Source organism: Lissotriton vulgaris, chromosome 6 (genome assembly GCF_964263255.1).
Source record: "Lissotriton vulgaris chromosome 6, aLisVul1.2, whole genome shotgun sequence".
Taxonomy (NCBI): Eukaryota; Metazoa; Chordata; class Amphibia; order Caudata; family Salamandridae; genus Lissotriton; species Lissotriton vulgaris.
In genome coordinates, this window is record NC_141694.1 from 933,559,487 (window position 1) to 933,586,407 (window position 26,921).

Sequence of the window (26,921 nt, forward strand, 5' to 3'; positions counted from 1 at the left end):
GAGGAGTAAAATGGGGCGTGGCCTGGACCACCTCTCTGCAACGCAGGTCTCTGGCGCTTACTGGATGTACCTGGTGGGCTACTTTGCCCCCAGGGGCCCTCAGGATTGAAGGGGAATTTATTCCCCAACTTAAAACACACCACAGGGCGTGTTTGCCCCATGTCATCTCAGGCTCCACCCCCTCCCTTCACCACTGTGCAAACGCTCTGTGGCGCATTTTAAGTTAGGGGATTAAGTCCCCTGGAATCCTGAGGGTCCCTGGGGTCCAACTAGCCCACCAGGTACCTCCAGTAAGTGCCATAGAGCTGTGTTGCAGAGAGGTGTAAAAAGGGACATGGCCTGGACCACCTCTCTGCAACACAGGCCTCTTGCGCTTTTTGGAGGTACCTGGTGGGCTAGTTGGCCCCCAGGGGCCCTCAGGAGTGAAGGGAAATTAATTCCCCAGAGTGTTGCTGGGAGGGGGCGGGGACTCCGGCACGATCGCAGTGTTTTGTATTATTATGTTTTTTTAGAAGGAGGACTGTGTGGCCCCCCTTCTTTTTGTTTTTTTGGGCCCTGGGGACCCCATCCCCCAGGGCTTTACCCCCATTTAAAAAAATTAAAATAAATTTGAACGGGAAGGGTATGCATGGGGCCCCCCTCCCATGGCCAATTCCAGCCCAGAGGACCCCATTTTTTTTATGGAGGTGGGCTGCGTGGCCCCCTCCTGAGACCTCTATTGGCAGCGGGCCGGCGTTTATTTATGTATTTTTTGGGGGAGGGGGGCCGTGTGGCCCCCTCCTGGGCCACTTCTAGCCCTGGGGACCCCATCCCCCAGGGCAGGCCCTCTCCGTTTGGGACCTTGGGGGGAGCCCGAATGCCCCCACGGTCCCGCCAGATCCCCGCGTCCTGCTGGAGCCGGCATTGCTTTTCCACATGGGGAGCTGCTGACATGCAGCTCCCCTTGTGGAAAAGCAATTGTGCTTTGCTTCATTGAAGCAAGAGCAGGTTTCAATGGGGGGGAGGGGTCCCCAGGTCCATCAAGGGCTCCTGGAGGGGAGCTTCGCAGCCCCCCCTCCCAACTTTGGCAAAGCCCCGGGGAGGTTGTGGTCCCCGGGGCTCGGGGGTCCGGACCCCCGAATTTACATAGTTAGTGCCCCGGGGAGGTGGTGGCCCCCGGGGCATGTGGGGGAGGGCTGTGTGCCCCCCCCCAAATAATTAATAAAAGCCCCAGGGGGCTGGCAGTCCCTGGGGCTGCTGGGGGGCCAAGAGCCCCCTGCAAATATTTAATGAAAGCCCCAGGGAGTGTCGGTCCCATGGCTGCGGGGGCCTGCCTGGGCCCCCGCAATTTACATTTTGCATGCCCCCGGGGCTTGGCCCACCTGGGGGCTAAATAATAACGAAGCGCTTCGTTTATTTTTTTTTCGCCCTAAATTCACACTGGGTGCACGAATCTCGACTTTAAAAAAAAAAAATGCTTTTTTTTTGGCCCCGGTGGTCCTTGTGGAACCCCCTGAGGAGGCCTATGGGGTCGGAGTGTTTCTACCCTGCCTCCTTTTGTTGTTTTTTGCGTTTGTTTTTCCTGTTTTCTTGTGACTTGTTTCTATCCCCCAAAGTAGCTCCTCTCGTCTGTTGATGCCAGCGCTCTCTCACGGTGCCTCGCGGTAGAGCAAAACAGTTATCCATTCACCACAAATCCCTCCAGCCAGGTTCATGGTTGGGGTATAGGCAGGCCTACCTATACCCTAACCATGAACTTATAATATAAAATTATAATATAAAATACAAGTAATAATTGCCAACTTTTACTGACGTGAGTGCGACCCGATTTTTCCTTCCCTGGCTGGAGGGATTATATATATATATATAGGGCTGTGTGTGTGTTAGAAATGGGGTTTCTTGTTGACGAGGAAGTGCACCTGACCCAGGCAGAACCCACCACTCTAGTCAGGGTAAGGAAGTTACACACTCAAGATAATCCCTCTTCACCCCCTGGTAGCTTGGCAGAACAGTCAGGCTTATCCCAGACGCAATTTGTAAAGCATTTGCACAACACACACACACACTCACTCACTCACTCACTCACTCACTCACTCACTCACTCACTCACTCACACACTCACACACTCACTCACTCACTCACTCACTCACTCACTCACTCACTCACTCACTCACTCACTCACTCACTCACACTCACTCACTCACTCACTCACTCACTCACTCACTCACTCACTCACTCACTCACTCTCACACTCACTCACTCACTCACTCACTCACTCACTCTCACACACACTCACTCACTCACTCTCACACACACTCACTCTCACACACTCACTCTCACACACTCACTCTCACACACTCACTCTCACACACTCACTCTCACACACTCACTCTCACACACTCACTCACACACTCACTCACACACTCACTCACACACTCACTCACACACTCACTCACACACTCACTCACACACTCACTCACACACTCACTCACACACTCACTCACACACTCACCCTCACACACTCCAGAGACACACTAGGCACACCACAAAAAGAGACTCCACACAAGGTTATATTAAAATATCCTTTGTATTATTCATAAAAACAGATTAGACCACAATCATAGAAATCACTGTCCACTAGGCACTTTCATGACATCTAAATCACACCTGTCATAAAAACGCATTATACAACCCACATTACTGCACATAATGAGTAGTTCCTGAATCCAATATTTAGAGAAGAACTACAGATTGTTAGGGTATGCATGAATCACCACTCATTGCTGCACAGAAATCACTTTCACTCATGCAAGCTTAGGCAAATCCTGTGCGAGATCACCAAGCCAAAACCACCACAGGAGCAGCCTCTGCACTCTTAATATCAGAAATACAGTAGCTGACGATGCCTTCTCTTGATGCAGCCTGTTCTGGATTGGGGGCCCTGTAACAGGCTTGCCCTGCAGGTGCCACAACCGTGTGGAATAATTGACACCCCAGTTATGTGTGCACACGGTTGGGGGCGGCACCAACAAGGCAGCTGCCCGTGAACGCGTGGCCCAGCTGCTTCTCTTGCCGATGTGTCATTGAATTGACCCCCCACTACTGCAGGTCCTTCCCAGTTGCTGGGCAGGGTGTCCAGGAGACCAGCATAGGTTGGGGTCCGCAAACTGGTATGGTTGATACTTTGTGCCGAGTACTGGCCCTGTAGAGCGAGGCTGAGAATGCACCTAAAGGCACCAATGGAAATTGGGCGTGGCTGCCCTCAATGCGTTCTTTTATTCCGGTCTTCCCCAGAGGCTGCCCCCCCCACCCCACCACTCCCACTGATGGTGTTGCTCTGCAACACGGGGGCTCCGGCTCAGGGCTTACTTTGTTGTCTGCGAAGGAGGGGGAGAGAACTTCCTCCTCTTCTTTGGCTCAAACCCACGAGGTACAGGGCAGTGCTGCACACGCTATAATAAGCCTGCGCCAGGCATGTTTTATAAACAAAAAATGCTTAACTCGTTTAAGGTTTTCCGAAGCATCCGTAGATGCTTTGGGGTGGGCAGATATAATCACTACTCCCCCATCACTACTCCCCCCATTTTAAACAATAGAAACCTCCCTGCTATTTTTGGAAGGGCTTACTTCTATGATTGGTATAGGGCATACATCAGAAAATTAAGAGACCTAATTACCAACGAGGGAGTTATACCCTTCTCTGATCTATTAGTCAAATTTAGCCTCAAGAAAGGATGCTTTTAAAAATCTGTCTATATATGATTTTCTCTCTAGAAAGGCCGGGGGAGCCTCCGGATTCATGGAGGTTGAACTTCTTAATGCTCTGCGTAAACCTCTGACCACTCGAATTGGCCTCCTATACAGTACCATAAATAGACAGACGCCGGACGACCTACAAACTATTGCAGGCTAATGTCATATCAAACTTGATTCTCCTAGTAATGTTTTCTTTAACTCACTCTTTCTCAGAATATTTTACTTTCAGCTAAATTACAAGCTCAACACTTTAAAATTATATTTTTCTTATATATCGCCCCTAGTAAAATCGCAAAGTGGGGGACTGGCCAGGGTACTCTTTGTCCTAGATGCTCTGAATTTGGGGCCAACTCTATATACATATTTGCTTCATGTATAAAGCTTTCACCTACACTGAACCGAATACAGGGGATTTTAAGAGAAGTCACCTCTCAGCCAATAACCTTGAATCCCACCACCATTATACTTGGAACACAATCAGAAACACAACACCTGAAAAGTGAGGGCTTAACTTTCATTACAATGGCCGTTTGGAGGATCTGTGTGGTTATAGCTTGGCTAGATCCAGAGCCCCCTTCATTTTCTCAATGGCTTGCTAGATTTGTGGCAACATATCATCTGGAAATAGCTGTATATACCAAAAAGGGCTGCAGGGGCCGCAAGAAAGGCATTGAGGTCTGGGAAAATCTTACTAATTGGCTGACCCTGCCTGATTAGCTTAAGTATTCTCGCCTTTCTATTATTGGGTGTCTGTCTGATAGATTAGTTTTTTCTTTTTCTTTCTTCTTTCCCAATCTAGTGGCTCTCCTCTCTTTGTCTCCTCCAGCTATTTTTCTCTTCCTCGATTTCTTTTTCTTTCTCTTTTTTTTCTCTCTTTTTTCTCATTGTTCTTTCTTTAGTGCACAATCGCACCCTTTTTTTCCATTTACATGATGTATTATTGTTGCGGGGGTTGGGGGTGGGGGGATTTTTAAAAAACTTTTTTGTATAAAAATATTGTTACTGTAAATTTTTATAAAATATTAATGAATTTCTTTAACTATACATTACTTTTAATAATTATTAATGCATAATAAATGAAAAACATATTTTTGAACTAGGTGGGAATTCAATTTGAACTTCCCGAAAGAAAAAATGTGATGTCATTTCTTATATTTACAATAATTCAAGATTTATTTTATTTCAAAATTAGTTAATAGCACTGTAGCTTTTTTCTAGTTGTATGCACAATTTTAACTATTAATCCAACATATTTTGTGTATGTTCTCTTACTTTGATTTTTCCCTAATTTTATTCCGGTAGTAAAGATCCTTAATATGTTTAACACTGCCTTTGCAACCCTTGGCCTCAGAGATGATGAAAGCAGTGTGAAGAACAGAAGCTAAACAGTGCCCTGATGAGCACTGTTTTACATTACAGTTTCCCTCTGGTAAATTAAATGAATTCAGCAGTGGAGCACTCATTAAAACACAACATGAACTAAGGAGCGCTCTCCAGGCCATGAACAGTACTTGCCCCTCAGCTTGGGTTGCCAATGATAGAACTTCACATGCACTTTACAACAAAAAGGGTGAAGGACAGCCCAGTCCTTCTCCTGCTTCAGACAGGAGCAGCAACTGCAGGCCATCCCACATCTGGGACAGTGCTCCTCACACAGCCTTTCCAGCTCTCCTTCCAAGCAGGTTGCTTGTTAGATGTATCAAGGATCTTGTGAAGTCTTTGATTTCCCTTAGACTTCCAACAGAAGGCAAGCACACACAAGCCATTGGAGATTCCCTTAACAAAATGGATACCTCAGCAGGGAAAAACTAGTCCGTCCTTTTCCTTCACCACAGACCGAACAGCAATTGCAGGCCAACCCACCACTCATCTTAAAAGACCGCACTCCTCATACAGTCCTTCAGGTGTTCTTCTTGTTCCTTGAAGTAATCTAAGGTCCTGGGGTTTTGGGTGTAATACTTTTACTCCAAATTGTCATTGTACTCTTTGCTGTAAGGGTCTCTGAATCCAGTCCAAAGCAGTGCTTTCCTCCTTGGTGCAGCATAACCATAGGGGGGGGGGGATACAGAGCACACAAAATTCCCCCCACCTTTCTAAATGCAGACCAGGTCTATTCAGCCCTGTGATGAGTCACCCTCAACCCCCCTATTGACTGTCTAGAGTGAATGCAGATCGCAGCTCCTGCAAGTCAAACACCAGACACTGAATACACAAACAGCCATAGGCACACAGAATGGTGAAGTAAGAAAATGCCCACTTTCTAAAAGCTACTACAGAAACTACACAAATGCCAATACTGATGTATTTTTCACACAATCATTCGCCACTGAGATCACATACACGTTATGACCATCAGAAATATATTCTTTAGTTTATTTTTTACTACTATTCTCCAAAAACTATTTTTAAGGATGTTTTTATACTCCACTCTCATTATTTAGTTAAACCAACTTTTAAATACATAGAAGGAACATCTTTCATGTTAATAATTAAATAAAATAATAATAAAAATAAAATTTTGGTAATTTCAAAGTAATCCTCTTATTTTATACCAAGATCGAAATTCTCTACAGTTGACCTTTTTTGCAGCGATTCAGGCGTCCTGTTTAAGAAAGTCATTGTCAAATAATTGTGGTACTGTATCAATAATGCATTTATATACCAAAATCATTTATAAAATATTGGCCCCCAGCATTTCCAGATATTAAACATTTTAAGAATTCTTCAGATCTCCTGGAGAAGAACAGTAGCTGCAGAAAAGCCATATTTGGTGTTGAATCTTTTGTATTCTGTGACTAAATATTGTTCAACCTTTGTAACGGTTAACTAAAATTTGCACTGAAGTCTTCTGATTATGCTTTATTGTTCCCAGGCATACAGTGAATGGCTGCATGAATTCAAGGAGAAGTCCTTAGAAATTCTAAGCCAGCAAAGAACGAAGATGGACTATCCTGTGAGTACTCATTTTAATCCTGTAACATTACGATGTAGTCTTTTAAGATATCCATTTAGTTTATATAGTTTTAGTAGTGTAATCATTGAATCAGTTTTCTCAGTGGCATAATTGCCACCAAATGGACAGTTGTTAAAAACATGTTGAAAACATTCCAAATGATAATTAAATATCTCCTTAAAATACTGGGTATATTTTCTTGTTACTCTTCCACATTTGAAAAACACAAACAAAACAATAAAACTAAAACCTGATTCTGCTCTGAGTTCATACACTCATTATCGTGTCTCCCTTAACTGTGATGTTTTTTTTTCACTGCGCAAAAGTGACAGTCCATAAAGGATTCATGAATATTTCCTAAAATTACAGCCAAATCTGGCATCTAAAATGGATGCTGGCTAGATCACAATCTCTTTTTGATACACAAATCGTGCAGCAGATTCTACTTTTTTTTCTGGCGTGGTACTTACTTCCATGCCGCTAGAAATCTCATACAACTTATTTGGGGTCGAAAACCTCTGAGAATTATCTATCAGAACTTGCACAAACATTGTGGATTCAAATTTATTTGTGATTTTCAAGATGGTGGAAAAAAATTCAGAGCCCTTATCCGTCAAAATTTAAAAAATGTGATTAATGGGGCAGGGAATCATGGTTCACATTTTTAAACTGCGCAGAAATGCTAACGTGTTATCCTTTTCAAGCCCTCCCTCCACTTTTTTTAAATGCTCACATTTCAAACTACTCAATAAATTTACACCATACCAAGAAAAAGTGTGCCTTTTTGAGTAAAGTCCTACTTTCATGTAAAATTTGCTGTAAATCCGTTCAGCCTTTTTGACTGTAAGTTGTGAGCAAAATCTCATACCACTTATTTGGGGTCGAAGACCTCTGAATCCACAATGTTTGTTCAAGCTCTGATAGATAATTCTCAAATTTATTTGTGATTTTCAAGATGGTGGAAAAAATTTCAGAGCCCTTCTCCGTCAAAATTTGAAAAATGTGATTAATGGGGCAGTGAATCATGATTCACAGTTTTAAACTGCACAGAAATGCTAAAGTGTTATCCTTTTCAAGCCCTCCCTCCACCTTTTTGAAATGCTCACATTTCAAACTACTGAATAAATTTATACCAAACCAAGAAAAGTGTGCCTTTTGAGTAAAGTACTACTTTCATGTAAAGTTTGCTGTAAATCCGTTCAGCCTTTTTGACTGTAAGGTGTGAGCAAAATGTTCTCCTATATCTTTTTTAGGTTTCGACTTTTGGCGAGGGGCGAAGCCCCTCCCAGTCGAAATCTTTTGTTTTTAGTAGTGAGGTTAGGACAGCCTCTGTTTCCAATTGGCTAGCTCCATAAATGGAGGCTAGCCATTGGGAGGCAGAGGCTGTCAATCGCGCTTTCTCACGAAAACGCGATTCGGGGGCGTTTCTGGTGCTTTTTTTTAAGCCCCGCCCCTTTGTCCCGGGCCGCGCTGCGATTGGCTGCCGGCCCGGGACACCCCCGTGACGTCATTCCCGGGCCGCGCTGTGATTGGCTGCCGGCCCGGGACACCCCCGTGACATCAGCGAATCACAGCGCGGCCCGGGACCTGTTTTTCATTGTAGTGCCAGTTTAGCAGTTAGACGTATTAATAAATTGATCACCCCCACTGAGGGTTGTCACCTAGATGTAACCGTTATTTCACCGGCATGACCAGTATTTTAATGTCTGAGGAAAATCACCTAAAGCCAGAATCTTTTCCCCCTTATCAGTAAATATAAGAAGAAAGCACTTAAACTGTATTCCAGAGCTACCCTAATGATGTCTGGCACATAATTAAAGTGATTAATGACACAAAGGCCATTTTAAAAATGAAAACAGACTTATATTGAGTTCCTTTAAAGTTTCACGCATTGGTCTTTGCAGAATCTTAAAACGTGAACAAAGATCAACTATTTCTTCTGGTAAAGATAGCGCCTCTACTCATACCTCCCTCATGATACTTTTGTTAAATTGCTAGGATATGTGTTTACTTTACCTTCAATGTCTAGATTGTTTCCCCCACTTTTTTTTAAACAATACAAACATTCGCAAAGGCAGCAGCAGGTAGGCATTGTCAATAAGGCAAGACCTATTGGCTTTGCCAATGCTGATTGCCTCTGAAAAATGTGGTCACCCTAACTCTGTCATCTTCGCTTTTGCCTTTCAACATCTTCCCTCCCTAGCTCCCGCCGCTCGATGCTTTCGGAGAGGCATCTACTTCTGTCTGCGGAGGAACTTCTGCGGGAAGTGACGTCGAAGCGCGTGTGGCGTGTTCTCTTTCTCAGGCGCAGCGAGCTGCACACCGGCCGGTTCTTTCTGTCATTCTTCGCCCCGGCCCGCACTCACCATGGCCCCGCTCGTGCCCAAAGCTCCGGGCTTCGCCCAGATGCTCAAGGACGGAGCCAAAGTAAGTGCGCTGGGGGAGGACTTTGTTTGGATCTTGTTCACCCCTTTCTAGATGTTTCCTGGGCTGCTCCGGTGTCAGGAAGCGTTCATCTAGTGCTCGGGGAGGGAGGCTGCCTCTGAGACCGCTGCTTACCCCACGCAGGCCACTGCGGGGAATGCACACGGTCCCGCAGCGAACTGCTGTGGGCCACGCCGTTGCTTTGTCATTCTGCATCATCCTGTGCTCCGTTGTGAAGGCCCTATATGGAGCGAGAGCACTCTCGGTCTCCATCGCCCTTCCTCTGCCTGTGCTCATCTCAATGCTTCAGTCGTAAATTGTTGTGGTGGTTGCCGTGAAACACTGACTGGAGGCTTAATCAAAGGCGGAGTCCTCTGTCGACACATTAGTGGTTCAAATCGCCCGACCCCCATTATTGCAAAAAATATTAAACTGAATCGTACACCGAGGCGTTTTTTTACTTTGAGAATTTCCGTATTTTAATCCGCCCTAACACCACACGTTAATTCTTCATAGTATTCTTAATGTCTGCTGCGGTCAGATTTAAGCTCTATAGGACTTGGGCGTGGTCTTTAAAGCGGTGTCACTTTACATTAGGGGCTGTTTTAAGGTGGTAGTACGTACCTTACTTTGATAACTAAAGTTGCCACTAATGATCTTACACCAGTGACTGTTTATTTATTTATGTAATTTTATATAGCGCGGACTTTATCCAAAGGTATCAGAGCGCTTTACAATAGAACCAAGTACGTTACATGAGGAGATTTACAAACTTACACGTTACAGAGACAAACGGGATAGTTGGAAAAAGTAAAATAAGAGAAAGCAATCACAGCAACAAAACAAAAGTAAACTTTGGGATTAGGTTAGTACAGGCATAGAAAAGATATTTACAGCATTGTAAGAACTTTGAACATCGGGATGTAGAAGAACTTAACACGACTCTCAGCTTAATAAATTACTTTTCGATCCTTCATACTATTAGCCAGTTGCATCTCCTATGTCTGCTTCTTCAACTACCTTTGATTTTCCTTCGATGGCCTAATGCACCTGTGATACTGTTGCTCATGGTTCCTTGTATACCTATTCTGTTCACCAGATTTATAAAGTGCATTGCTACCCTACCAGGGCTTCCCAGCGCTCTCTGGACTAGCTAGAGTATGAGTACTTAAAGGTACAATGGGAAAAATGGGTTTTTAATTTCTTTCTAAAGCTCAGGAATTTTTCGTCCAATCTCAAACTGATAGTTAACGGATTCTAGTGTTTGGAAACAAGAAAAGAGAAGGTGCGGCCTCCACTCTAGTCCTTCTAAATCTGGGGACATTAAAAAGGCCCCAATTATTGGACCTCAGAGCTCTATTGGCCAAGTTGGGGATGATCAACTGCTGCAGGACCTGTGGTCCCCCTTTATATTTTGCCTGATGTTTGGTGCAGAGTACCTTGCTTGAATTGTACTCTACAGTTAATGGGCAGCCAATGAAGAGATTTGAGAGCTGCTCTAGCTGACTATTTTAGGAATACCTAAAAGTATTCAAGCAGTCGCATTCTGAATGACTTTTTTTTATGACTGCTATTGGGCTGCCCAAGTAAAGGGAGTTACCATAATCAAGGCCGGAGAGGATCAGCCCTACCCTAAAATGTTAATCTTTTACCACATAGCTCCGAAATGAGCCAACATTTTCTTGCAGATCTCTAAAATGTGTATTGTGTTTCTATATTTGTCATCCCACTCAACTTGAAAAATTGTACGTCCTTCTGTCAACATTTTTACTTTAAAAGCATAGAATACTTTAGGTGGTCTAATCCATGACCTCTGTAGACTTTTGTGGATGCCTGATTTGGAAATGAAAGCTTTTTATTAGCTTTTAATTACTTTTTTGGGGCTAGTGGAGCAAATGCAACTTTATCGTTCATAATCATTTACCACTAAACTATAGATGGGGTTTATTGCTTTTGCTGTCATGTACTTTTGTTGAGGCAAACCTGCCAATTGATGAAGCAGAGACGAATATTGCATAGGTGCTTTGGGTGTAGCCCTGTTTAGTTCTTATTTGTGTAGGTAGTAAAAGTTGACATTTCAATTCACCATTCTAAGTCTGTTGGTGAATCTTTAAACCATGTGACAGTTAAACCTTTTTTTCTTTGTATAACTAGTTTTGTGTGTTCCATTTATTTTTCTTTCCCCCCCAACGATCCTGTTTGGTGTCTCTCAAGCTAAACTCTCTGTATGCATTTGTTTCATAGTTAGGGTTTTGTATTGGTTGATTTTTTTTTTCTTCTGTCCACCATCGATACAGATTACCTTTTCTGTTTTCTCTTTAATGGCTTTTAATACTGGACCAACAGTTTACTAGATTTCTCTTTATCTGGCCTTAGCATATCCATTCTTTAGTTCATTTCCTACCTTGTTTTGAAGGAAGGAGTGGGTTGGTGGTGCGTTTTTCAAGCGCATATTTGGGAGGGCAGGAAGGTTGGGAGATGATTAACGGAGGAAGGCGGACTGCAAGAAGGGTGCGGGGAAAATGCAAGCCCCCAAGAAGAGTATGAGAACGAAGTAAAGTATTTATTGGTAAGTTTTAGACGTCTACTTTGTGGCCAGGTCATCAGACCTGACCTGTATGCCAAGCTGTTTCTCATTAGCAGTAACAGGCGTCTGGTCTGTGTCGTCCAGCTCCCCTCCGAGGACACATGCAGCTCAACCACCGCCTTCCCTTGTAAGTGTTACCCAGAACCCTCCTTTCCCGTCCCCCACACCCTAGCGCATAGCTTTCCAAACTTTTCATGTTGGTGACACACCTTTTTGTGAAAAAAATGTCAGGGACACCGTAACGTGAGGAAGCACAGAGAGCGAGCCCGAACAACCTATGGTGGGTTCGGGCCCCACACCCCACCCCACACACAACCCCCAAAGACACACCACCCCACACACACACCTCACACAACCCCCCACTCACACCCAACCCCACACACAACCCAACACACACCACCCCACAGACACACACACACCCCACCTACACCCCACCCACACAACACCCCGCCCCACAACCCCGCCCCACAGACACACCACCCCCACACACACCTATTGCCCAGGTTGTGGCAGTTTGGTTGTTTTAAAAGCTAATTAGTGCTGTGCCAATGATGTTGATTGCCGGGTTAGCTTCTCACTGTTACCTGTGACAATACCCCTGGCTCACAAAGAACATTGTGCATTTCTAGATTCCTCTGGTGCAAGTTACACATGTATTCGCTATATTTCTGGTACCCACCTGATTTCTTTAAATTGGACCTATTTGCGAAGGTGTCCTGGGTACCTACGTTAAGATGTCTGAAGGCACGGAAGGTGTTTATTGACTGTGTGGAATGTGCCAGTGTCTGGCCGACCTGAAGAATGGGAATAGGCACACACAAACAGCACGTTTTCATAAGTAGTTGAGAATTAAGAGCAGCCTCGCAGGCATGCTACCCAGGGGCCTACTGCCATGGCAGGGGTCAGACCCCAGAAGCACTGGCACCCCTCGTGCAAGAGCCCCGACATGCCACCCTGAGAAGAAACCGAACTGCCCAATACGTTTTGGAGTATGCGTTCCCGTGTGTACAAAGAAATTACAGACAAGTTTCCTTTAGTGTGTGATTTATGCATTGTGTTGGCTTCCTTGTGCTGTTTTCTAGTTTAGAAGCATATGTCCTGCTTAAAAGCCACAAATGTCACGACGAGGGCATGACAATGACTGTATGTGCCTTCCACGTATTTCGTTGTCTGTTATTTCGAAAAAGAGATTTTTTTGGCCATTTGTTCAAGTTTGGTGGCGAGGCAATGTGCACTTTTGCTACTAGGAGTGTCTAAATATCCTTCAAAACACATGTGAATGTTTGTTTAACGAAGTAAAGAGCGCGCTTTATTTTGGACAGATACCAGTTCCATTCAATGACTGTAAAAACACACATTACCTCGTTTTTTAGGTTTGGCAATAACAGTTGTGTACTATGACTCCACTGACACCAACATTTGAGAACAAGCATTTACAATGCAACGGTTTCGCCTTTGGAAAAGTTAGAGCTATTGGCAATGTAAATGACAATGCCATTTATTTATCTGTTTTCAAAACCAACACATAAATACTAATTTTGTCATTTACAATGCCAATAGCTCAAACTTTTCCAAAGGCGAAACCGTTGCATTGTAAATGCTTGTTTTTGTTGCCAGCTCAGATCAGTGCAAAAAAGTACATTACCTGACTTTAGCTGACTACGTCAAGGATTGGTAGGCAAAAGTATGAATGTTTGGAATTGAATGGAATTGGAATGCTACCCCGAGCAAATGCCAGGGGTTAGACTTGTTGCAAGTATTCCTCTCATCACCTTTTGTGTGTTTGATGTACGTCAAGCAATAGACAAATTTGGTGCAGTTCCGGCCATGGGGTTCATAATCGACCTTTACAACGTGGTCATTACACTGCAGTACCTTTACAACGCGATGTAATGACATCGCAAGTCTTAACAACAAATTCCACTAGGGGGCGCTGAGGTATTGGAAATACATTTCCAACACCTTCCCTACTGTTGCCAAACTGGAGTAGGAATAGTAAATAATACTATTCCAAAGTCCAGCGCGCTCCCTAGTGGAAGTCGTTGTAAATACTTGCGATGTAATACATCGCGGACTATCAACGCAGTCATTGTAACAACCTCGTTCTAATGGCACGCAGTGTATTACATCGCGTTGTAATGTTTCATATTTGCTTAACAATAACTACACAGTTATGTTTTCCATGTCCTGGGGGCATTTTATAAATTGGGAAAACTTGTGTATCTTGACTTTTACTGCTTCACACCAAAAACAAGTGTTACGATTTTGTTTTCTTAAATTACTATAGTGGAAGCAGTTCAATGGCAGAAGGTGAGCCAACTTCTTCCTGCCTCTCAGACTATAGGCAAATATCTAATCACCAGGATTTCTTAAATATGTTGTATCAGCATTTGAACATTAAGAAGCCTTTTTCCTAAGAGTTTCTAGATTGCAATAGGCTCTGTACAAGTTAGATTTGCACGGTTTGCCATTTCAAAAATAACATGACACCCCAGTTGATTAGGGCTTGCTTTTCTTCACCTCACCCAGCAGATTGATCCACCCTTGGCTTGTGTAACCATGCATTGAAAGAATTCATCAATTCAGTCTCAGATGCTCAAAAGCGGAGTTACTTCCTTAGTTCAATTATAAACGTTTTCTGCAATCTTGTGTGCTTTGGTTGCACCAATTGGCCTGGCACCCATTTTGACAATACATTGTGAAAGGAGCAGAGCACTAAAAAAGTAATTACTCGAGTGAGGTGACTATTCTACACTTGCCCAGACACAACTTTGTAACCTAGCTGTGTATCTGAAAATACAATCAGTATTTACATAAGGAGTTTTGAATCAAAGAAGTTTACCGCTTTGTGCATGAGTAAATCAGAGTTAGGAGTGAAAAAGGTGAGTGATGAAAGGGAAATGGGACAAGGATTAGGATCAGTTGAATACTGACTGTCAGAACTTTGCGGTAAGCATGGACTGAAAAGTATTAACTTAGTAGAGAAGGCATAAATAGCCCATGCTAAACCCATACCCACATTTCGTACTCCTGCTGATTGCCAACCCCACAGCATGGAAATCTACAATAATTTGTAACTGTCCTTCCTTACGAATGGGTATTTGTATGAATCCCTTAAAAGTCTGAAATCTATGTAAACAGGAGGTAACATATGATGTATACATTTTCACCGTTTAAAAAAAACATCAGTCAATTGATCCCGAATCAACTCTATTTAGAAAAATAGAGTAAAATGAAAAAAAGAATCACACCAAAATGACAGTCAGTAAAACCAGAGAGATGCAATTTCAAAGATTTAAGGTAAGTATAGCACTCAAAACACAAAGTGCCAGTCATGGTTATCTGGTCATACGAGACTGGATAATAGTGAAAAATACGAAGTTGAGAGTTTTGTTTACTTCAAGGACATGTAACTTAAAACTACGTACCCAACCTTTTAAGTACACCACACCCTGCCCTATGGGCTGTTTAGAGCCTACACTATGGGTGACCTATATGTATTAAAAAAGAATGCTTAGACCTGGAAAAATGATTATTTTGGCAGGTTGATCTAGCAGTTTGAAACTGCACACACGGGCTTCAATGGCAGACCTGAGACATGCTTAAAATGGCTACCTAAATGGGTGGCACTATGTTCTACAGGCCTGCTAGTAGCATTTAATTTACAGGCCCTGGCTACCTGTAGTACCACTTTACCAGATACTTACAAGTAAATTGAATAGGCCTTTTGGGTGTAAGCCAATTTTACCATGTTTAAAGGAGAGCGCACAAGCACGTTGGCACTGGTTAGCAAATTTAAGTGCATAGAGTTTTTTAAAAAGGCAACAAAAACTGGTTCAGAAAACAGGAAGGGGGGGGGGGGACAAAAGTTTGGGGGTGACTGCAGAGAGGGTCAGTTCCAGAATATACTAAATAGATATCCTTGAAAAATTGTATGCAGTTTTGAGGATAAAGAAGGTATAGTTTATGTTGCTGTCCTTTACTTGCTTAATTTATTTAGTGATATTCTTGTGAGTCATTGTGAGGAAAGATGAGTTCTTGACATTTTACAAGACCTAGTCGAAACAATGGCCAATATTGCAGCTGTTGGGTGGAATGAGCCTGGATTATACCATTTTGCCCCTCACCCATGCTCACAAATTGTGTTTATGGCATTTGTCCTTTTTTCTATATAAAGTTCAGTCCATTACATTCAGTCCCATCTAATGTCTGATTTTTTCCTTTGTTTGTGTTTAAATTTGAGAAATGTCTGTGAATATTTATTTTCTGATATGTTTATAAAATCATACATCTTCCACAAAGCAAGGGCACAATTATGGGTAAACTGCTAATATTTGCTGTTTTACCAGTAATATGATGTATAACAGATGGGGTTTATAATTGATACTTTTCTTTCCAATTACAACTGTTCACTTAATGAATCATCACTTTTATTGGGAGCTAGAATATGATTTCTAGACTAAAAACAAACAAACCACTATTCAGTGCTTTGAAAGTATGAGCTGTGAAAGAGATGCATCTGTGTTCCAATATAAGATTGTGCATCCCATCATAATTCCTTCATCAAATCACTCCAGTCAGCCCGCGGACCCTTTTCAAACCTTTTCTAACCAAGGAGCATTCCCAGATGTCCTTAAGACAAGCTGGACCCTTCACATACCAAAAGAAACCATCCCTGGATCCAGCTGACCTCTCCAAATTCCACCCTATTACTCACCTACCATTCATAGGGAAAAACATTGAGAAAACTGTCACCTCCCTGCTTCAGGAGCACAGCTGTAAGAATAATCTTCTTCAGGACTACCAATAAGGCTGCAGGCCATACTGCAGCACTGAGACAGCGACACACCAAATAGAGAGCAACACCTGCCTCCTCGATGACTGGAACAACCACTTCCTCCTGGTCCTGCTTGAGCTCTCTGCAACCTTCGACACAGTCAGCCATTCAACTGTGATAAACACCCCGAAAACACGCATCGGATTTTCAGGCACTGTCTTGAAATCATTCCTGTTCTAACTCACAAACTGGTGCCAGCTGTTTCAAATAGGTTCTTCCAGATGAGGGACACTGTCTGCAGTTTGCAGAGTACTTCAAGTCTCCATCCTCTCATCCATCATCTTTACCCTGTACGTGGAACACCTTCGATCAATTCAATCAATTCTTGCACGCCGCAACATCAAGATCCATCAATATGCAGATAACAACTAACTGGCTAAAAGTATCCTTACCCAAAAATATACAGATCGTGCCTCTAACTAATCCAGTCTTGGATGTCACTACATTTGTGAAGCTAAACCTCACATAATCTTAATTCCTCCTGTTTCCCACCAGCACCAAATAACTCCGATTCAAGCTAGGCTCCCTTCCTCAAACCTACCAGTTTAAACTCCAGGTTGCGAAACGATGCATAATCTCTTGGATTTTCTTTTGGCACAGACCTCTGTCAAGCAACATATCACCAGGAAGACCGACAGCTTGGTTTGAACTCTCTCAAAAAACGACTTCAGAACTGTAGTGTAGTTCCTATATTCCCAATAGGCTCTGCGCATTGGAATAACATAAACAGCACTGTAGACGTAGGACTGAGGTCATCTAGGTCTCTACTGACTATGTTAGACTTAATTAGTTTTGCCAGCTAGCTCAGAGGTCACTAGAAGCTTTCTCGAATGTTCAGGAAAGGGTTAACAGTCCTGATTTAGACAAGAAGGGATTAGTTTCTGACAACCACATAAACATGACAAGTTTGCTCCCCCAGAATAAAGAGTGTATCTCTAGAGTCGTGTGAAAACAATAGACGGCTATTTCACTCAGTCAATCGTGCATGCTTAGTTTCACCAGAGTGCAGAGAAATAGAGAGACAGGCGTTTTCAATAAAAGGTGTTATTTTATTGAGCAGTCTTCTTTCTCATGCAAGAGAAATGAATTTCCACAATTGCAATACTTATCATAAAGTAAAGTGCGTACAGTAAAAGTAGTAATATGAAATAATACTGTAAAAGCATTGATATGGTTTCTTAGCCATATGATACTTTAAAATGGATAAAATATATACATACATAAAAACATTGACTAACTGACAATTGATGTTTCTAAGATACGCCTACCCCAGTGTACCTGACCTAAGCCTAATACGTGGGAAGGAGTAAGCAAGTAACAGTATCAAGTTAAAGTTAGGTTTTTGCCAAGGATCGGAATCAAGAATTCGCTCTAAGGTTTTAATCAGCTCCGTACCTTGGGTATAGAATGAAGGAGGTCTTGTATCTCGTTTCTCAGGACTCAATCTCCCAGCAACCCGCGAGGGTGACTTGGGAACACCGGAGCTGGATTTCTCGGCATGAGAAAAGGCAGCTTCTCCAGCGCGTCAAAAGGGGAGGGGCGGCTTCCTTCGGCTCTGGCAACAGCTGGGCTCTCGGACAAGTAGAACGTCGCTCTGCTCCCCACCACCGTGTGTTTGCTTAAGGCAACGTTGGTATATTTATACCTGAAAGGCACCGGGTTTGACGTAAGGTTGGACATAAGACGCCATTAAGAACTAACAGTTCTTGCTGGACTCTAGGAGTTCTTGTGCAAATCAAAACAAAAGCAGGAGGACCCAACTTCCCCTACTTTTGCTAATTGCTTACGGCAGATCATGATAACAAGTAAATCAGATATGGCATGTGACCCACTGAGTGAGACTAATGTCTGGGAAGCCTTGGTGGCATGGCAACTTCGGTGATTGGTTTTCCAATGATTTGTCTGGAGCCCTGCTGGTTCCCTAGACTCCTAAGTGGCATGGGCGCCCAAAGATCGGGGAAAAAAAGGAGTATGGAGGGGAAGGTAGTGGCTACTTGAGGATGCAGGCGTACCACCTTGCTATTGGCCGTAAACAACGAGGGCCGGTTCAGAACGACCAATGGTGCACGGAGGTGCCAGCTTTCTATCAAGAGTTCCATTCGTGATATGAGGATTACCAAAAAATAAATTTTTTTAAAAAGCAGGAGGGGGATTCCTGGGCTGCTGGAGACTTGGTTTATTTAAAGAACGCGTTGTGCTTTCTAGGAGTCTATGGGAGTAGCCGTGCTTTGGACTGCATGGGCTATTATTAAATATGGATCTGATTCTTATGCCTTTATAAGGATACTATTTATTATAACCACATAAGGGCATGAATCGGGAATATCCAATTAGGGTCCTAGATAGAAATACAACATAACAAATGTTGAAGTCACACTCCTCTCCAGTCTGGGCAGAATAACATTTCTCAGTGGCCTTCTGGTGCCACCCCTCCATTCTAGATATGCATCAGACATCAAGCGGCACAGCTGATTAAGGGCTCAAAGAAATTCACATACATCACTCACATGTTAGAAGATGTTCATTGGCTCCTCCTTCCAGCCCAGATAATCTAAAACCCCTGCTTACCTAGTAAACAAACTAGCCACTTTTAATGGCTAGGACCACACCAGCCTCTTCATTTTGCTAGATTGGAGTTGAAATACTGGAAGAAGGAAAAGGTGAGAAAGCAATTCTCCTGCTTTCAGCATCAGATCACCACCATCTCTACTACAATTCAGAAAAAAGCTGAAGACACACCTCTTTAGAAGAGCTACCCCACACCTGGCAGTATATAAATGATCTTCTGCAGGGATTGGGTCTTCCCGGTTAAGTGTGCTTGTACCAGGTTCTTGCTCTACAAATACCAACTCATACATATATTCTGGTGTGAATACACTATGCGCTGTTCTGTCATGCACTAACCTTTTCAGAGTCATAAATATGTTACTTGAATTGAATTCATAGATTTCAACCTTTTGCTTGCCTTTTTTAACAGGATTTGTCTTCACAATTACGGGAGGCAGAAGAAGCTCACAGCACTTTACAGGCAGAATGTGACCAGTATAGAACAATTCTTGCAGAAACTGTAAGTTTGCGAATCCTCCTTGATTTCAGTAAGAAAGTTTTTTTTGTTACTGCTAATATGTCAGACTTTGCCCAGTTGACATAAACGTTTTTTTCTTTTATTGATAATAACAATAACGTGAGTAGCATTATGCAAATACATGCACAGTTGGTTTGATTGAGTCATGAGATTTAGGTCAGATAAGTTTGAATAATGATTAACAAAGCACCTCCCACTAAAATGCCCCTCTATTATATCTGTCGTTTTGTCTACCTTCACCCTCAAGAAAGTATGAGAACAGCCGTCATCATGGATGCCCGTTCCAAACTTAACTAAACACCAGTGGAGTTGTCCTTGAACATAGGCAGAGTTCAGTATGATTTTTCATGACCTTGACCATAAGCCCACAGTGGGGCACAGAAGGCCTGCCATTGTCCAATTTTATTTCTTGCCATCTAGTTTGGTAGCATACATATGGTTTGTCACTGAAGAAAGCATCCAACTGGAAACTGAAGTTTGAAAAATTGATGAAGGTAAGAAGAATATTAGCTCCAGAGAACACTTCAACCAATATATAGGACAGAAATCGACATAGTTTTTCGTGACTTTATCTGATCTTTGACCATAGGGGGAATAGAATATATATATATATATATATATATATATATATATATATATATATATATATATATATATATATATATATATATATATATATATATATATATATATATATATATATATATATATAGTTTTCACACAGCAAAAACACGTTCTGCCAATGCACTCCACTCCGATATAATCACCACTTCCACGTTCTGTTGCAAAAAAGGATTTGTTTATTCCAGCATGTTAAATTCGAAAGATGGAAAAACCCGACGGGTTTCAGCGATCACCTCGCCTTGGTCACGGGTGATTAACACACGGAGCTTAGTTCAATAAATAAAATTTCGTGAAAAGAAAATATGACATCACAGTGTTTGTCAACATAAACAATGGACTTTAGAATAACAAACCAACATCGCGGCCATTTGTAAACGTGCAATTTGTGCAAATTATAGCATTATAACATAATCACACTCTGGATCAACTGACAATATGGGCTTGCAATTAATTATCCCAGGTCGATATATCCTAATTTGTACATCAAAAGGATCATAGTTATGCGGAGAGAAACGTTCGCCAAATTAGATGCATTCCAACTGATGCAATGAATAGGCATACCTAGTCAATCTCGAGCTCTACAATACAACCATTCAGACAGCTGTACGTGAAATACAACTACTCCTGCTTACATATTATGTACATGTAATATCTCAAGTGAGAAGAAACAAATATACAAAATAAGATATTTAAGCACAAGAAAATGAATAAATCGCCCAAAAAGTGCATCACATCTCATAAATCCCAGTGGAGAATTGCAGAAAACTGCAATGTAAGTTAAGTCAGTATAGCACCCTCTTGTTTCTTCATCCCCAGTGGGTATATATAATCGGAAATCTCAACATAGGTAACTTGAAGCTTGCATTACCTGAGCATAAGAGAGAAAAATAATGCCCGTCCGAGCAAGCCCAACGCGTTTCAAGCACCGATGTGCTCTTGGTCACGGGCAAATGCAAGCAGACAAAAATGGCAGTGAAAGGGAGCCCTTGATAAGTAATCCAAGTCCTGCCCATGTTGGTGTATGCCATGAGGCATGCTGGTACTTGATGTTCCCTTTATGTAATTAAAACCAAGTGGTTGCCGTCATGTCCTTAAAATAAATGCCAAATGTTACCCCAGTGGGTTTGGTGAAGACTGCACACTTCACCAAGCTGCGCGTATTATTTCATTCAAATCTGCCCATCTGTTTCCATGGTGTTGAAAGCATTCCAACACCCGATCCGCAAGGCTCGCGGCAGGACGTCTCCGCGACCTAGGCCAGGCCGCTAAACATTCACCAACACAGTTTGGCCTAATGAGGAGACTCCACAACAGCAGGTTCACGCCTTTTATTTGAAGAACCACAGTTCGGCAAAGTAACAGCTGCACCACAAAGATACGTAGCCCAACGCGTTTCAAGCACCGATGTGCTCTTGGTCACGGGCAAATGCAAGCAGACAAAAAGGGCAGTGAAAGGGAGCCCTTGATAAGTAATCCAAGTCCCGCCCATGTGGGTGTATGCCATGAGGCATGCTGGTACTTGATGTTCCCTTTATGTAATTAAAACCAAGTGGTTGCCGTCATGTCCTTAAAATAAATGCCAAATGTTACTCCAGTGGGTTTGGTGAAGACTGCACACTTCGCCAAGCTGCGCGTAGTATTTCATTCAAATCGGCCCATCTGTTTCCATGGTGTTGAAAGCATTCCAACACCCGATCCGCAAGGCTCGCGGCAGGACGTCTCCGCGACCTAGGCCAGGCCGCTAAACATTCACCAACACAGTTTGGCCTAATGAGGAGACTCCACAACAGCAGGTTCACGCCTTTTATTTGAAGAACCACAGTTCGGCAAAGTAACAGCTGCACCACAAAGATACGTAGCCCAACGCGTTTCAAGCATCAATGTGCTCTTGGTCACGGGCAAATGCAAGCAGGCAAAAATGGCAGTGAAAGGGAGCCCTTGATAAGTAATCCAAGTCCTGCCCCTGTGGGCGTATGCCATGAGGCATGCTAGTACTTGATGTTCCCTTTATGTAATTAAAACCAAGTGGTTGCCGTCATGTCCTTAAAATAAATGCCAAATGTTACCCCAGTGGGTTTGGTGAAGACTGCACACTTCGCCAAGCTGCGCATAGTATTTCATTCAAATCGGCCCATCTGTTTCCATGGTGTTGAAAGCATTCCAACACCCGATCCGCAAGGCTCACGGCAGGACATCTCGCGACCTAGGCCAGGCCGTTAAACATTCACCAACACAGTTTGGCCTAATGAGGAGACTCCACAACAGCAGGTTCACGCCTTTTATTTGAAGAACCACAGTTCGGCAAATTCAAGAGTTCTCGCATAAATGCGAGTACTCTTGCATTGCAAATGCTTGTTTTTCATCTTATCCGAAGGCGATCAATGGACACGGTATAGTTACGGGGTTGCGTGCCCCGTGGCCGTACTGTACGCTCCTTGGCAGCACGAACGCGGGCACCGTATGAGCGTTACCTCTCTCGACTCTCAGTAGCATGCATGAGACAGACTGCGCCGAGCTGGTCCCATCTGTACCACCCAGAACAGCAGCTTTATCTGTCCCATAAAACTGCAAAGCCCCTGACAAAGGATTCAATCTCTCGACTGCCTTTGTGTCTCCCCCTCGCTCTCTGCACTCTTTGCAATGGGACAGGAAAAGAGACAGCGGCCGATCCATCAACGTCAGTTGCATTTCTCAAGTCAGCACTTTTGGGCAGCATGGCGGAGATGTGGCGATCGGCGTCTTCCCCCCGTGCACACGCTGCAGTGCTAAGGGCCCTCCAGACAGTCAGCTGGCCCCCGGAGTGCCTCTGACCGACTCTCCGCTGCTTGCAGAATCCACCGAGAAGCCACGGGGATAAACAGAGGATCAAGCTGTTTCCTTTCTAGGCCTGCGGAGGGGCTTTGTGTGTTTTTTCAAGTAGGGGGAGGTTCATGAGGGGAGGGCAGGGAGAGAAGTTGGGGTAAATTAGCTGTAAAATGTAAATTAAACCCATTCTGCCACCCCACTCTCTCAAAAACAAATTTATAATTCAACTTCCACTGACCTTTATTGCTCGTTTGTCTGCCCCTCGACTTTACCTCAACTCTCTAAAACTCACCACTCAGGAGGGTTTAATTAAGCGGCACAAAAATACGTGTTGCCCAGCACTTCAAAAATCCTTGAGGTGAGGTGACACTGAAGGTATTAGACTACAACGTCTCTGAGCTCCACCCTTGTAGGAGTAAAATATGTATTTTAGGCGCGGTTTTATTTGTATACGTGAAGCCACGGTTGGTAGCTTAGTGCACCTGCATCTATTACAGGGCTCTGTGTTTGACCCCAGGGTCACAGGTTACCTCCCCAGTGGGTCCACTGAGCCTGTCCGCCTTTTCTTCTTCTGAGGGTGTTCTGTTTTTTATGTTCACCTCATTGCAGTCATGTGATGCATTGTGCTATGAAAGAGTCAGTCAGTGATATAAGGGTATTTGGGATTTGATTGTCTTTGCACCACATCCGCTGCCCTTTCATTGCCTGACACGTGAGTGACAAGGGAAGAGGTGTGGCGCAGCGGCCAGGGAGGCTGCCTCCGGGACCAGGGAGATCATGATTCGATCCCCGGCGCCGGCGGTAGATCAGCCCAGTGGCCCCCAGCGCCTTGACACCCTCGGGTAATTGTTTGCCCTTTGCAAATCTAAATGTAAATGTTTTTGTACTTGTATAGTGCACAGCTACCCGCAGTGGGTTTCCCGGCGCTTGTACGAATACCACAAGGGAACCCTTCCTGGCTTTCCCTGTGAAGTGTCCACTCCTGGGCACCCCCATGGTGCAGACCAGGCATCCCTTGCATTGTGGGGGCCATTGTGGAGACTAAGCAAGCTATTGCCCAGAGTTGCAGTGTGGGACCCATGATCAGAATAGGCACTGAGGCGAGAATATCCGGTCAGGGGAATTAATGAGCCCGAGACCTGCCGGGGCAGGAATCGAACCCTGGTCCCTGGCCAGAGCTCTGCATCGAGGTCTGCCTGCTCTAACCATTGAGCCACACTTCTCCAAATACTGGACATTTACCTTTGCATATACCCTGCTCAGCCCAACGGGCCTTTCAGATGTGATTCTAGCATATAGTCTGATTGTGACCCAGCGTTACCAGACGTCTGTCATGTGTAGTGTTTAACACTTATGCAGCCCCACTGACATTTTACAGGGAATTCTGGTTGTGAATGACTATTGCTGACTCATGTCAGCCTTTCAGTGGTGATGCGTGGTGCTAACATGTGATGGACTCCGCTTCACCTCCACCTGTCCTTCAGAGATGATCCTGACAGGCGCTCGGTGCTCATACGTTGGTTCATGTCATGCAGCACTTCCAGCAAGTCTGAATACTCTGCCTTCTGGGAGTTGTAGTCTTGCTATCTTTGCCTCATCAGTATGCACTCCATTGATTCTACATGAGATGTGCTGTTTGCAAAGAAGCCAAAACTGACTGCGGGTCCCACACTTGACATGCTGTTTCCATGCAGACCAGCTGCTTGCCTGCTTCAGAGGCAAGCAGGCATGTAGAAAAATACACATTATTTTAGCAACACAAAGCAGGCTAGCACAGATTGCTATAATTATGCACACATGAATATTTAGTGCCTTGCACTTCCGCTGCTTCATTCATGAAATAATAAGATTCCTTCTCAGTACCTGGGAAATAAACACCCCCTGGAGGGGTCAGACTAATGTCTCTGAGAGCTGGTTCTCAAAGGTTCAAAGAATATAGAATTTCAGAGGAACACTATGCTTTGCATATTAATGTGCTCATCACTTTGGCCAAGTAAAGAGGTCATTCCAGGTAGACAATCATTAATCTTCTTGACTTTTGAAAGGAATGGGACAATCTTGAAGGCTTGAATTCAATGCAGGAATTTTGTCCAATCATGGGATTTATTTGTGATTGGGAACAGACATCCTGCATGAGGTGATGACGGGATGCAGGTATGGGCCATGGAGGGTCTGAAGTAAACAAAGTTCACTTATGTGTGTATGGCTTGACCAGCCTGCAGTGCTCTCCCATGTCATGTGTTAGTAGCCAACATAAATGGAGTATTTGTACCTAGGTCAACTCATATTCAAACTATTAATAGGAACAACACATCTGCCAATAAATATAAAATAAAACTAAGTATATAGCTCGTTTAAATGAGTCTCCACGATTTGCCAAAATATACATATTTTATATCTTGCAATTTGCTCTGAAAATAGGTTATCGATAAAAAGTTGCTGTACGGTTAATGGAAAACTTACTCTGGGACCCTCATATTGCTGGCTCAGCAGAAAGGATGTGAGGCACAGAAGGGTGGATCCTTAAAGGGCAGAGCCAATGATAGTCAGACTACAATCTGGTGGTACATTTGAGTCAAATTTTTCTTGATCGGCCATTAAAGAAATCTTCAACAAGGAGGACTGTGTAGTAAACATTTTCTAGCTTACTTTAGGGGTCTCATAGTCTCTAATTTATGAAAGCTTGGTGAATAAGCTACCTGCAGCAGATATCTTCGTTTCTCCAGTTTAAAGATATAGTGCTGGTAACATAGCTCAAGTGTATATTGTATTTGCTTCAGAGATAAATGTGTAATCTGCTGATTACAAGTTTGAAGCAACTCAAAGCAACTGCGTAACCTACAGGACATGTGTTGCTGTTCTATAAAGATTCCACAATGGGTTGATGTGTTTTGTTGGCAAGACCCTTGTGTCACCTGAAGAACTCTATTTAAATTAGTGGTACAGGAATTTAGCGAGGTATGCTGCCACTAAATGTATTTGCTTGCAAGCTGAATGCTTCCAATTTAAAACTCAGCCTTTCATTCTTCTAAGGTTGTTGTAATGTTCTAACACTTTCAGTAGTATTTAACATCGATTAATAAGTGCACAATAAAAAAAAAATCACTTTGTGTATTGTTTCACGTGATGGTCAACATTAGTGTAATTACATTGAGAAAAACAAAAAAACAATGCCGATGGATGTAATATTGTTATTTTGCTCACTCTGCTACTCTGGACAGAAATCAACCATATGCAAGTCAGCCTTGTCGTGCTTCAATAGGATCAATCCAGCCTAGCCAAGCTGCCTGGCCATGTCATCTCTGAATGGCAACACAAGCAACATCTGACTGGTTTTACCCTGGGTGGGCTTCGTCAATAAGCTGGAGTACATGTCCAATGGCACAGAGAGGTATCAGGCCCATGTATTAGGTACTTTGTGGATTTATATAGCACTGCTCATCACCCGTGAGGATATCAAGGCGCTGTCTACGAACACGGGGAGATTACGTGATTTGCCCAGAATCACAGGATGTTGCACCAGTGCTGAGAATTGAACCCGGAACACCAATAAGCTCCCGAGTCGAAAAGCTCTGGCCGCTGAACCACATCCTCTCGCCTGTATTGGCGTTTCCTTAGCACTTCAGCCATTGCAGTGAGAGAAACAAAAAAGTGATGGGTGGAATGCTTAAATTAATCACAGCAATTGCTCATTATTAATGTGAAATTCTGTACTTCAGAGCATTTCGAATTGATTGTGTAGTACTTTGCTTCCTATTTGGCTTGCCTTGTGCTGTATAAATACTCTAACTAAATACATGAATAGGAGTACAGGTAATGTCATCTGAAAGTGAATGTTGTTCTTCACTGCTATCTTAAACACAGGAAAATA

At 43.4% G+C, this 26,921-nt stretch overlaps 1 protein-coding gene across 7 annotated transcripts in view; it reads left to right on the forward strand.

Moving 5' to 3' along the window:
• RRBP1 (ribosome binding protein 1) overlaps positions 1-26,921 on the forward strand; it is a 331,988-nt gene that overhangs the window by 242,223 nt on the left and 62,844 nt on the right. For all 7 annotated transcript variants that reach the window (XM_086926921.1, XM_086926923.1, XM_086926925.1 and 4 more), the window contains exons 22-23: positions 6,608-6,688; positions 19,514-19,603. In XM_086926921.1, the coding sequence (XP_086783047.1) occupies positions 6,608-6,688; positions 19,514-19,603 (171 nt within the window). The remainder of the gene's footprint in view (positions 1-6,607; positions 6,689-19,513; positions 19,604-26,921) is intronic.